Source organism: Phytophthora infestans, genomic scaffold (assembly GCF_000142945.1).
Source record: "Phytophthora infestans T30-4 supercont1.10 genomic scaffold, whole genome shotgun sequence".
NCBI lineage: Eukaryota > Oomycota > Peronosporomycetes > Peronosporales > Peronosporaceae > Phytophthora > Phytophthora infestans.
In genome coordinates, this window is record NW_003303749.1 from 3009372 (window position 1) to 3023257 (window position 13886).

Consider the following 13886-nt stretch of genomic DNA (forward strand, 5'->3'; position numbering starts at 1 on the left):
CCTTGCCACACAAGACCCGAGATTGCGAAGCACATTTGAAGGCAACTTTGCAGCGGAAACACCATGTTTATAAAACCTCTTACTAAACCGGTCTCCGTGTGGATGCCGCATGAATAGAACTGCTGGTTGCTGTAGAAGAACAAAAAGTCGTTTAATACCATCATGGTCGTAACGAAATCGCTTTCTACAGTCCGTGTCTGACATCGCATTGGGATCAAAGGCAAACATGGGTAGCTGGGGCAAGTCTTGGTGTAAAAATAGACCCGATGTAAGTACCATTATCCAAGCTTTTTCTCGGCCGCATCGCTCGATCAACGACAGCAAAAAGCGGGAAGCAGCGGGCCACAGCACGGGATCGTCGCTGCGCCACTGCAAGTCAATCACGATAGCTGTTAGTGGAGGGTAGCGCCTCTGTAGGAAGTGCATCAGATGAGCAGCTTGGCTCTTTCGAATTGCAGGGATGTCGTCCACTGTGATCTCGTCCATTAATAGATCTCGTAACATAGCTGATCATATTGCAATGTCGCTTGGAGAGAAGGCGCCCTCTTCCCGAAGTACCATGTTGTAAACGCCAACCTACGAACTGCAAGATGCAGTGCACAAAGTGCTCTTAACTCGTTTACTCATTTTGGGGGTGGATTGGCTCGGACTTAGACAAAATGGACACCCCTGTATAAATCGATTGTTAGGTTCGTTACAAAGTGACTGCACAGTACACGGTGCAAAGTAGTATCAAGTGCTCTACTAGAGCACCGCAACAATCGTTCATCTTTAAATTATTTTAACCCTTAACCTTTAACATATTTAAATCAGCTTCGGTACAAAATTTGTAAAAAAGAAGAGATATTTAATATCTCTTTTTTTAAGGTTAATGATAAGGCATTGTAAATGTGTTAATTATCTGCGAAGATTACAATATTTATAGAATACTGTACATCAGGCTGGCCCAGACATGAATCACACCACTGTTCCATTTTACATGTACTAGAGCGCCTGCATTTACTGTGCGGACAGCAGACAAGTCTGTAAGCCTGCTCGACAAAAGATGCCAGCCACGAACCAAAAAAGCCCTCGGAGGGCTCCGAAGGGAAGAAACATGCCGCAAAATGCTGGACCACCATCTCAACTGGTCGGTATCCACCGACTGGGCAGTGTTGGCAAAGGCCATGGGTTTTGGCCGCAGGCCAATGGCCGGGCCTGTCTATTGGCCTAAAGCCATGTCGAAAGGATTAAATAACTCGTTTCAACCCTACGATTTAAATGTCTAGTGCACTAAGTGCGATACGTTAATTCATATCAAATATTAATAAATCACAGCGCCCCAAACGGCTTAACGCCAGCCGCACTTACAACGCCAGTATGTTTGTGGAAGCTGCTAGAGCTGGCCGTCGCCCCAATGGACAAAGAGAACGACTACGTCGGTGCCTCGCCGGATGGTACCGTCTTCACGACTCCCTCGCTGTGTTGGTGGGCCGCGAGACTGCTCATACAGAAGTGGAGGGAGCCACCCAGCCAACCTGGCGGCAAGGTCATCTCGGTCTCCTGTCCCGAGAATAACAGCATCAAGATCGTCGAAGTCGAGTGTCAGACGTGGCGTTTTGGGCGCCAAGATTGAGGCTGGGCAGTCGGCTATTAATATCTCGCAGGGGGTGAATGCTGCGGTCGTTACCAGCAGCTTCAAGTACGGCATGGTTAATCCATCATGAAAATCTCTAGTATCGGAAGCATATCCCCAGCTGCCCGTGCTTGTTGCGGTGTAGAACGCATCACCAGCAACACTTGGACAATCGCAGTTGCTGCAGGTGTTTCCGTCGAATCAAGTGAGTCATCGGCTGCGTCCGTGTTCACCGCCTCATTTGCGCGATCGAACCTGATGTGGCGCTTGTCACTTGATCAACGCCACCCTTTGTGATGGTGGAGCTCAGAGCCCAATGCCGCACTTGCGCTGGCAGTTTGATCCACCACGGTTTCTGCTGTTGAAGGTATGGCTATGCCCGGGCTAGTTGAAGGCGCCACTGTCGTGACCGGGGGAACCCAAGGCGTTACAGCTGTGACGAAGGGGGTGGAGGTAAAGGGAGGAGCGAATGTATTGGTGTCGGAGACGAAGTAGGGCTGCCGAGACGTCAAAGGTAGACCAGGTCGCGTACAGCTCGACACAGTATGCATCTTGCTGTCTCCGGAGAAGCTGCGCTGGACATGAACGTAACCATCTTCATTCAATGAAGTATCCCCACTGCTTCTTAATGCGCCAATACAGAATGCTATCTTCCCTCTCACCAAACCCACTCCAAGTCCCGAGGTCTTATTGCAGTTCGCGCCCGTAAGCGCGCCACCTGAGTAGTACTGGAAAGCAGTCGATCGCTGTACAGGAAGGTCGACATTGATTGCGCACGGCATCCTCAACCGCGCCAGGATCTTCACGAACGAATTCGTAACCGGTCACACCAACTTCAAATTCTGGGCAGGAATTCGTCAAGTAGCTTGCCATATTGCCGTTCTCTGAAGCAAACGGATACGCGTCCAGCGCGCACATTTTGCCATTGCGTTCGCTAGCGATCCAGCACGCAGCGTAGCCTCCTCAACAGCCACTGTAGGAGCCCGAAGACGATGTTGTTGCGCTAAATCCCGCCGAACTGGAACAGGATAGCAACGTAATCGTCTCGTTACATTCCAGTGACCCCACGCTCACTTCATTAGAAGAGCTCACACTGCCAACAGCAGCGGTCTTGGACGACGGAGAGAAGGGCCCGACCATGCTAGAGACGCTCAAGTGTTGCTGTTGTTACCAATACACAGATCCCTAGAGGCGAGTACACTGAAATGGACCCAATCTACGTCTTAGATTGCTACGTACGTACATCCCCAGTGCAGATGATTTGAAGAAGGCCATTGAGCTCGTTGTTGACGCCATAACGGACTACCTCGCAGGTTGTATTGCACTTGAGACGTTCTTGTTCGATGAATAGCTGGCGAGCAAAGGGTAGGACGAGGAGATCCTGGTAAAGCTTGGAGAGGCTGGCGCCAACCTGCACATCACCCCTACGTTGCCGAGTTGAGCGTTGCTACTGTCTAGTCGCGCTCTACAGACACGCTGTCTACAGAGCTCGGCTCCACGGACCTTCAATCGAGATGGTCATCAGTGCTAGTGCTGTCGTTGCTCACATCAACCAGTACAGCAGTGGCCACACAGAGTGCAACGGACGCCACTGCTGCCGAGCCGTTCCAGCTGATGGTCGACAGCGCGTGCGTGCTCCACAACACCAGCCCTCGCTTTGCTGGCGGCTACCGCTTCGGTCTTGGCGCTGAGGTTGGTATCAGTACTGGCCGCATTCACGGCCGTGGACCCTTGGGCGTGGAAGGTCTCAAGTAAAACTTGTGCGGAGAGCGCCCACATCGTCTCGCAGTTCTCGGCTGCCAAGGCCGGCAAGTACACAAGAAGCTATATCTGATCTAGACGAATGCAAACGAAGACAGCCGCTCGATTTGTTCGTGACATATTCGCTGTGATGGAGATGACGACGGCTGTTGTGAGACTTTGCAGCTGGATGTAGCGCTGATGAACGTCGAAGAAGCTGTAATGGGACGTTTGTACAGGAATATTCAACACTACTACTCAGCAGAAAGATCTGCTAATGTCATTTTCACGGCTCGAATCCCGTGAATGGTATTCTCACGAGGGAAGTCGGCCTGGTTTTCGTTTGGGAACGGAATTCTGACTGGATGCGGTATGGATTCGAGCTCTCACCTCGTCAACATTTTCTTTTGAACGAGCGTATTCGGTACTGATCTCATCGTCTTGAAAGATGTCGTCAAGAACCTCTTCCCACAGTTCCAGGGTCTCCTTCATCCGCGAGATCACCGGGATCGTCGAGATTATCAGTACTGTACAACAAACAATCTCTATTTCTTGTGTGATATACTTCGTAGTATTTAGTAAATCTTCTAATAATATTAAGCCTGTATCTGTACTGTTATCAATATATGTACTAGCGTTGGCGCTCGGTGTACCCAAAGGAAAATGATTTGGACGTTACACCAGAGTCCCTCGACTCCACGCCACCATCAAAACGACGAGCAAAGACGTGAAGCTGCCCTATGAGAAGGTGTAATTGAGTGATTATGTGCTGTTATCAATGCCTACTGCGCACATGGACGCGCTTGTTGGATTTAGCAGATACATTGAGACAGGATTAAGTCCAAGCAGAAGTGGTGTTTTTTTCTCGGAAGTCTCGACGTGCTGCGTCACCCACGCAGAGTGGATGCAAAGTTTCGGCGCTCAAGCGCGTCACGTGCTGCTAGGACACGACACCTGTAAGCAGAAGCAGTGTCTCACACTTTAGCGAAGCTGATAGCTAAACTACACGCCGTCTTTCTCCGTGCATTCCTGTCCGACGAAGAGCCCTAGCTGCGCGATCCCGTCCAAGTATTGCAACACAGGCATGCATCTACACTGAAGACTACCGACAAGAAAGGACGACGAGCAGTGGACTGAGATGATGTTGGACTGTAGAGAACGCAGCTTTAACCAGACGTATCGCTACGCTGGAGGCGACGGAAGACGTCTGAAGCGCCTCAAATGCGTCTGGATCTCGTCCAATCAGGCCGACCTTCACCTGGGCAAGCTTCAGCTGCTAATAAGCTCTCCTATGTCGACCATGTAGCCTGGACAAAAACACCGCTGTAGACCAACCGTTCGTGCAAGTATGCGCTCGTTTGAGAACTACAGCTTCGACGAGAGTAATTCTTGCAGTGAAGAAGTCGAACCATACGCTGAAGCCGCTCGCGTCCGTGCGTGGCTGCGTGAGGCGCCGAAGATTACGCAGCTCGATCTCGTCCCTGTCAAGCACCCGCATCAGTCCCACGCGGTAGTGGTGACATACATGGAGGGCGTTATGCATTCTCCAGCGTGCCAAGCTGGCATATAAGGGTTCCAAGCCTAACACCCGATGTTATTAAAATATCATTTTTTCTTTGCTAAATCGTAGTGTAAAGCGAAACCTACCAAGTTTTATAACAAGCTTAAACCTCTATAATCATATAATCTAATGGCCGTGGCCTTTATTAATGGCCGATTGGCCGAAAACCCTTGTTGAAATCCAATTTTGACCAGGCCAGTTAGTCCCCGACTGCCAACACTGGACTCGGAGCGAACCTACACAGGGGCTGCTGCTGTCGTTCCGTGTTGGGAGCTCACAAATTTTTGCGGGTCTTTCGCTGCACGTGTATCCGGTGCTACGTGGCCCAGCAGATCTCCATGCTTTCCTGAAGAAGCTTCCTCAGCGTCATTTCGTGGTTCCATCTTGTCTGCTGAGCCCTCTCTCTATTAATAGTAGAGAGTCTCTACTAACGTCGATTGAGTGCACTCGGAACCTCCTTCTAATAACTGCCATCGACACTCGATTCGACCTGAAGCAAACCCTTACTGCATTTGCTGATCCTATCTACTGCACTTCAGTGTCAACTCCGTGACAAAAACCGCCAATCATTCCGCCCTGATCATTTTCGCGTCGCACCAGCCATAACTTTAGGCCTGCCATGTAAAGGATCATCTTCGCAAGTCCCGCCCATGCCCCAGCACTTCCAGCACCACGTCTGTCCACTCCACACCTTACAAAACCCAAATACAATAAACCGATAACTACCGGTATATCATAAAAATTCTTCGAGTTGCAGAAGCCATTCGAGAATGGAGACCCGACACCGCTGCTCCATCCTGTTCCTGCTGCTGCAGACGCTTGGAGCGTCCGCCAGCGAGCGTTTCGTGCTCACTCACACAGCCAACGTGAGTACTCTCCACTCGGGTCAGACGCTGGTGCCTCTAGAGCTCTCGTCCGCCGCCATCACGGACCTCCTCACGACATCTCAGGACCTCTCGCCAGTCACTTTGGACTCGTACGTGACTGGAGGCGAGTGGATGCTCAACAACTGGAGCACACCGCTCTCACAGATGCTTTCGAAAGGTGGAGGCGCCAATCGTACGGTGCTGGTGGACGTGCAGTTCTCAGACGCGCTCGACGTGGCTGTCTCGCGGCTACTGATACAGGCAGATTCCACACCACTGGAGAGTGTGGACATGTCGCTGTCTTTTGCGAACGACGCACTGGCAGAACTCTCGGGACTTGTGCAGGTTCATTTCGACGGCGTAAAGGCGACGTTCGAGGACCAATGGCTGCCAGCAGGGGTGGATCTGAACCAACTGTAAGGGGCGAGAAAGAAGAAGAGAACGAGGAGAGGACAGTGTACTGATTGTTATTGTTATGACTGCAGGATGATCGATGGATCGACTGTAAAACACTTCGAGCTAGGCCCCACAGGGACGATCCAGCAGGTTGTAATCCGGAAGAGTAACTTATCCTTCCCGACGGCAGTACTTGGGTCAGGAGTGACGACGCTGTACGTTGACTGTGTGCTGACAATCATGTCAAAAGGATTTTGCTGACATTGCACTTGTTTTTTGCTGTAGTATATTGGAACATAACAATATTTCGGGGCCGATAGAGCTGACGAAAGACGAGTACACGCAGTTATCGAACATCTCGGACTTCAGAGCTACAGGGAACTCTGTGGATTCGACGGGCAGCGGATCATCGTCTTGTATTAAGGAAGAATCGATCGGCGAGTTGGCAATTTGCATTGTGAACGACGTGCAGGACACGAATACTTCTTACTACACTGGAAGCCTGGACAGCGCACAAGCCGCTGGATCTCTTGAGACACAATCGGCCAGTGACACCAGCAGCTCTCGAAGTACTGTGTCGGTTACCGCGATTGCTCTGGCTTGCGCGTGTACAGTGATCATCGTTGTGGTTCTCTCCTTCTTCCGTCGGTTTAAGAGGAAAGCGAGCAAATTCGTCGACGAGCGATTGACTTTTACGAATCGTGAGGACGATTTACTTGGAGCAGGTCGCAGAAGTGAACCCGAGTTAGAGCATGCTCCAAGAGACTCGAAGATCTTGGCGGACATGGATCTAGGCAAAGACCAAGTGACACTCCACAAGAAGTTAGGCATTCAAGGTCTGTGGCTGGGCGAGTATCAGGACACGAAGGTGGTGGCACTCAAGTTTGTGCCTCGAGAGTTGAACATGGTCTTGGACGAACTGAACACAGTTCGACTGTCGTATGCCCCGCTTCGACACGATAACATCGTGACCTTCCTGGGATCCAGTTGGACAGATCGTGAAGAAGTTCTCATCGTGGTAGAGCACATGTCTAAGGGCAGTTTGAGGTCGGTGCTGGCTGATGATACGATCGAACTGACGTGGCCTCAACGGCTTCAAATGTGCAAGGATATCTGCAGCGGATTGGATTTTATTCGCTCGATTCAGGGAAGTAATTTGTCCCGAAATCTCACGGCTAGGAGTGTGCTGCTTGACGCGCAGCTGACGTGCAAGCTTGACATCTTCGACTACGCGTCGAGTCTTCGGACAGATTTAATACCTGTGCGGTCATTCGGGAACGGAGATATCGCTAGTCGAGCACCAGAACTACTCAAGGGCGAGGAAATTACACACGCAGCTGAGGTGTACGCGCTTGGTGTCATTTTCTGCGAGATTTCGTCGCGTAGAAAGCTGTTTGAGCACGTATCGGAGGAGCGTGGCTCCACTATGGCTGATATTTTTATTGCAACCGAGGTAGTTGCACAACGCTTGAAGCCGTCGCTTGCAGAAGACTCTCCTGTTGGCTTGCGGGAGTTGGCATTGCGTTGTATGTCGTATGTGCCGTCCGCACGACCGAAGATTAGCGACATCTTGAGCATGATTTCCAAGTAAAATATTAACTTGCTACTCTTTCTTGACGACACCCCACGGGATCTGACGCAGACGCTCCGCTAGCTGTTGATAGGGCAGTGTACGTTGCGCCGTTGTCATGGCAGCTCGGCCGCTAGAGCTCGGAAGAACCCAAACTTCGCTATCTGCACGAAGCTCGTGTGGCCAACCAGGAGGCAGTTTTGATTGTTTGCCGTAGCTCTCGATCTTGGATAAAGCCGGTGAGAATAAGTAGCTGAACTGACGTTTACCGGAGAATGCGATCAGTATGGGGGCGTGAGGAAGCTCGCACTTGGTCTGTCGAGCTTCTTCATCTCCGTCTTCTCGTTTGACGGTAACTTCTGTTGCATTGCTGTGGTCATTCAAGCAGACTTGGACAGCATGGCGACGTAGTCGCTGGAAGAAGCTCGTTCGCCATGCTTCCACTAAAGCAGAGATGGGTGAGTTAGTGCACGAAAACAAGACCGAAGAATGGATTTATCCCTACTTGTTGCCTTGCCGTACTTTGAAGCATCATTGCCAGGCTGTTCGAGACAATACGAAGTGTTAATATACACGTGTAGTATCAAAGCGGAAACTGTTAAAGGCGGTACCTCTAATCCGATTGAAGTGAAGCCGACGCCATGAACATCAGGCAAGATATTTTGCTCATCGATTCTTGCTGTTGAAGGCACGATGCCTTCCCAGGAGTGAGGAGAAAGGGTTCCAGTCAATAACATCCACATGCGATTCGTTGGGTTACTATGGTCACCATTGCGAGCGATGAGTTAAAATGATGTCTGCTACACGTAGTTTAACTACACTCACCTGTAGGAATACCCAGTCTTCCACGCGTGATCGGAGGGATTATGACCGACAATAAGCAAGCGAAGACGACGTTCTGGATGGTGCAAACAAGGCTGAGCTTGCTCAAAGCAGTCATCGCAGATGGCATGCCAGCGTTCCTGCCACTTGCCGCTCGCTTGAGCTTTTATCTCCCTTTCCGGCTCCCTATAATGGTTCTTGCTCCTCTTCGCGAAAGCTTTCACGACAGCATCTGCAGTATCGTTAGCATTGACCTTAACGGATGGAGTGGCGTCCGCTGTGTCTTCACTGCGCTGGCGCTTAGCACCGAACCGGAACCTGTCAAAGACTCCCGCCATTTTGAGCAAATAAACAGTGTCTGTCATGGGTTCATTATTATTATGCAATAGAAAATGCTCGTTGAAAAACTACGTAGTTTATTTTATAGCAAACAAATGTACATGACATTACTATCGAAACATTATTTTTACCTCGTCAGCAGTTTGACTCTCTTACTGAAGTGCGAGATCGCAGTGTCTAGCACTTCAGCAGGCCGATTGTCATCAATCTGGCCTGTGAATTGAACATAGCTCTTGGAGCCGCCATACCGGTTAAAGAGGGCTTTGGAGTGTTCTGGCATGAAGAAATCTTTCTTCGACGCGCTGATAAAGAGGCACGGCAGTGTAAAATATGGCGCTGCATCGAGCAACCGGACGTCGTTGAAGCTGAAGCCTCCAGCTTTCCCGATCGAGTTCGTCAGGATTTTCTGCGACGCTGTGACCATCGCAGACGGAAAGTACAAACTGCGTCGCTCAGCGCTCTTAGTGATCATCTGTAGCATATCCCAAATAACTTGCTCCATGTCTCCATACGCGCTGTCGGCCGCCAAAGCAAAGATGAACCTGTCCTTTCCAGTATCGCTCAAGGAGCGCTTCTTAAAGCCCTGTAAGTGGGATTTACTGTTTGTTTTGCAGTTCCGTTGAATCAGTCGATGACACGCTGCTGCACTTAATCCTTGGACAGGAACGTTGTCGATAGCAAGCAGCACGAAGTCACCGTTTGATGCGCTGTACTTACTGAACCGGAAGTGCAGGCCTGTGACTGGAGGGATACACAGAATGTGGCGATGTTCTTTGTCCTCCACGACCTTGAGTTTCTTTGCGTCTTTGTTCGAAAGCTTTATAGTTTGATAACGATACGACATCCGTTCTTTCACATGTAGAAGTGCTGCAGCCGATCCAATATCGCGTCCCCAAATACCTACAGTCGACGCGCGTCTTGTAGCATACAGATAGTCTACAACTGTACTCAAGTCGCCATGTTCAAAGTATCCAAATGACACGCGATCACCGCCAGAAAGTCCCGAGCCAGACAGATCCAGCGCAAATAGCGAAAACCCCGCCGCCAGCACTTTGCGGTATAAATAAATGCATTCTTTGCGAGAGCTTGACATACCGTGGAGGTAGATAATGCATGGGTCTATGTCCATAAGTTGCGCTGGCTGTTGGCTGCTACAACTGGAATTGCTGCTGCTGTCCGTGCTGTTACTTTCCACCAATGATTCTTCCGTCGAGCACACAGTGGACTCCTTCTCTTCGTCACTGTTCAGCGAGGAAGAAGACGATGAGGTGGACAGTGCTGCAATTGGATCTGCGTCTCGTACTACTCTACGACGCCAGAAACTACAAGCCAAGTGCTCCCCGTGTGCGTTCTGAAGATGGAAGTCTTCACGCACGAATTCTACATTTTTATCATGTACAGTGTCGAGACTGAACTGCGGATCGCCCAGCTCCTGTATCGCGTACTCAGCCCGCACGGGGCTAGCGATAGACTGCACCATCTCTTCGTATGTCTCCGAGAAAAGATTCCACCAGCTTCCGATGCTGTTGGCTTGCAGGTCGCGCTTGTGCATCTGCCAGACATAACGGTGTTATCAGATCGACGAGAAACGGTCGTTAGAAATGCCTTGCCAGTTTAAAGGCGTCAACCTTGGAAGGGTCATAGAAGCAGATGACTCACCTCAGCCTCGAGCTCGCCGTCTTGGAAGATCTCCATGGCTAACCGTGAGCGGGGCCAGCTTAAGTTCAGTGTGTCTCTTTCGGTACTGGCAGCTGAGACGATGTCAAGAGGTTTTAGTGAGGTGGGTCGTTATAGTTAATAGAATTGGAGATGAAGCTGATAAAAAGAGATTTAATATAATTAAACGAAATATTGAGCCGTGTTTATGCTGATAAGAACTTGTTGTCCCCTTGCACAAACAAGTGAGCTTCCCCAAAAACGCTTAAGCTTATTTTGCCAATGGTGCACGACATCAGCACACCAACTTCGATCTCTATCTGATAAATGTGCACCACGGTACCCTACCTTTGTGGATTCGGCGCGGAGAAGACGTTTGAAGTGTGAAATCTAAAACTGGATTTCTGATATAGTCCTTGTTGTCGTGTCGAAGTATTGATGATTGTTACTGTGCAGCATCGGCGAGAGTGGAGTGCGCATGAAGAGAAAGAAGCATTTTGGATGGATGAAAAGGGAAATGTCTATGCTTAAAATTGTAGATGGCCTACTTGTGTCTATTTAAGAGACACAACAATTCTCACGAAACAGCGATTTAAATTCTAGGCGTGATTGAACGTCGTTAGGAGCGGTAAAACGTGCGTTCCGTTCGACAAATTCGGTGGATTTAACCTTATCCGACTAAAGGGGATCTTCCACATGGGCACCCGAGAAGAAGTGACTTCTACTATAATTCCTCGCGCAGTTTTGCATTCGTCGCAAATTTTAACTAAAAGGGGGTTTGCTAGTAGTCCCCTTCTCGATGTCGAGGGCAAATATTCTGGGTCCACTGCAACCGCTAGCTCTGAAGACAGTGGAGTCTACGGAGTCATCAGGACGATCGGGTGTGCAACGCTGCAAATGTCGTGTGGAAACTGCTTTGTCAGCTGACTTGCTTTTATTAGCTTGCTGCTTCAGGATGTTAAAAGCAGTTTCAGACCAACGTACTCACAATCATTGCTGCGTGAAAACCGCAATCTCAGCATACTTATTAGAAACAGTTTTTGACATTAAAACATTTTTGTTAATTACACAAGGAAGAGGGACACGCTAACGCGTCTATTTTAATTTAAACCCCCACAAAGACTTCTTGTGGTTTTTGGGTTGCGACCAACAGGTAAGACGTGTCTCCCACAATGGTTGCAGGCGTGGGAAGTTGGTGCTAACGAAACGCTCATTCCTTTCCATCATTTGCCACTTCTCGACTTCACATCAAGTGCTCTGGGCCAACTGGTCTACTAGTGACATCTGGAATTATGATAGCGGTAGCTTTGGGGAGATTTCTTGGAGGTAACGAGACGATGGCGATATCCACTGGACACGAGGACCACGAATCCCTGGAGAAAGCGGCTCAGCACATGCGCGTAGTATTGGTGTTCGTCTTGCTAGGATTCGTGACCATTTGGCTGCTTTGTGTGGGCTTGATTTGGCACTTGAGGGTGAATCGAGCGGGGGCTTTAAGAGGAAATGCAGAAGCAGCAAAAAAGGTGATTTTACCTGCATACGAACCAGTGCTGTTCGTGCTGGCTATTATCAACGGCATCTACATTGTCTTCCTGGGGGTGACGCTCCCAACGGACTACTTTAACGTGTCCATCTCGCCAGCCATATTTGAATCGTTTTATGGGGGAAATCAATTCATGTTTGTGATAGTTCTGGTCCTGATGTTCGAGAAAAGCCTCTCATTTCCAGCCATCAAGCGAGTAGTAGGAGTATCGTTACTTCTGTCGTACTACCCTATCTTGTACGTCTGGATAGTAACAACATTCGATCGTCCAGACCAGCGAAAGGAGTTTGCACTTGGCCTCCAGTTTGTTCATGGCCTGCAAACACTTCCGTACGTGTACGCATTCATTAAGCCTCCAAGCCGAGCGACGAAACGAATCATACGAGAATTGTGCTTTGCTGCCACAGTTTTCACCCTCGTCACAATCCTTGTTGTCGTACTTGCACTCAATCCAAAGACTGCGGACGTGAGTCACCATATCGTCTACGTGATATTATGCTGGATTATTTTTTGTCCTCTGGTTGTCTGGCGTGTTTTGAAAGCGGACACCGAGTATTGGCGAGGAGTCGGACAGCGCGCTTGTGCTCTGCAAGACTATTTTCAACACGAAAATGGCCTGAGCGAGCGCGTCTCGTCTAAGGGTTTGCACTTGCTTATTGAAATGAACCGAAGATTTGTGCTCGATTTTGCTTATCTGGAGCTCGTTCAGGAGCTTGGGGTGGGTTCCAAGTCGACTGTGTTTCAAGGAACGTTGAAGATGAAGACGCACGTTGCTGTCAAAGCATATTCCCCCACAAGTTGTTCAGACGATGTCGTTGCAGCTTTTTCGCATGAAGCAGCCATGTGCAGTGTTTTGAACCACCCCAACATCGTTAAATTTCACGGAATGTGCGTAGCACCTCCTACTATATGCCTTGTGTTTCAACTTTGCCAAGGTAGCCTAGCCGACACTCTGAAGAATCAGGCTCGTCGACGTACTGTTCACCCTGACCGACAGCAACTATTGATCAGCATTGGTCAAATGCTGGATGCAGCTCGTGCTGTAGCTTACCTCCATAGCTTCTCACCTCCCTTTGTCCACTGCAACATTAAACCATCAAGTTTTCTTGTGGATGCAGAATGCAATGTGCAATTATCAAGCTTTGGCGAATCCAGGTGTGTGACCAATGCGGAAAGGAGAACGGTGATCCCAAAGGCAAACGTCCCCATTCTTGAAGAAAAACAATTTGCGATTGATTCGCCGATGGGCACAACGGAATCTCAGATTGACTCAATATGGAGCTTTCACATTGAAAAGAACTCGACAGAGTATACAGCACCAGAGATAATTGAGCAGGGAGATCAGGGCGTCTATGGAGAAGCTGCCGACGTATATTCTCTTGCTATTACGATGTGGGATATATTACACCCCACTGGTGACAAATTCCCACAAACAAACGGAGATCATGTGCAAGTAATTGAAGAAATCTTGCATGGTGAACGCCCCAGGTTGAGTAACAGCACGCCTCTTCGATTACGCGGGATAATTCAGCGTTCCTGGCACCGTGATCCTGGTCTTCGTCCTTCAGCAAAACAAGTCGTCATTGCTCTAGAAGACGTTCAGGAGGAATTGTGCTCGCGACTGGTACTCGATCTAATGAGTGATCTGGGTGAATACTCCTCTGTCGTAAGCGAATCCAGTACTGGATCAACAGGGGCTTATCACACCTTCCCTGGGGCCCTCCTGGTAGACCGACTGATTGACCGACGATTCGTAAGGTGTCCGGCTGAGGCAATTC

General features: G+C 49.5%; 3 protein-coding genes across 3 annotated transcripts; 1 reads left to right on the forward strand and 2 right to left on the reverse strand.

Annotated features, from left to right (window-relative positions):
• Positions 1-5686: 5686 nt before the first annotated feature.
• Positions 5687-7769, forward strand: PITG_07210 (protein kinase; the record flags this gene model as incomplete). Its single annotated transcript, XM_002905108.1, has 3 exons — positions 5687-6198; positions 6268-6393; positions 6464-7769. The coding sequence occupies 3 exons, from the start codon at positions 5687-5689 to the stop codon at positions 7767-7769; spliced, it is 1944 nt and encodes a 647-aa protein (XP_002905154.1).
• A 12-nt stretch (positions 7770-7781) lies between these two features.
• On the reverse strand, positions 7782-8908 carry PITG_07211 (uncharacterized protein; the record flags this gene model as incomplete). The annotated part of the gene is made up of 6 exons (XM_002905109.1): positions 7782-8051; positions 8145-8191; positions 8254-8290; positions 8360-8507; positions 8574-8716; positions 8831-8908. The coding sequence occupies 6 exons, from the start codon at positions 8906-8908 to the stop codon at positions 7782-7784; spliced, it is 723 nt and encodes a 240-aa protein (XP_002905155.1).
• Positions 8909-9036: 128 nt separating this feature from the next.
• PITG_07212 (uncharacterized protein) lies at positions 9037-10604 on the reverse strand (the record flags this gene model as incomplete). The annotated part of the gene is made up of 3 exons (XM_002905110.1): positions 9037-10028; positions 10152-10461; positions 10569-10604. The coding sequence occupies 3 exons, from the start codon at positions 10602-10604 to the stop codon at positions 9037-9039; spliced, it is 1338 nt and encodes a 445-aa protein (XP_002905156.1).
• Positions 10605-13886: the final 3282 nt, after the last annotated feature.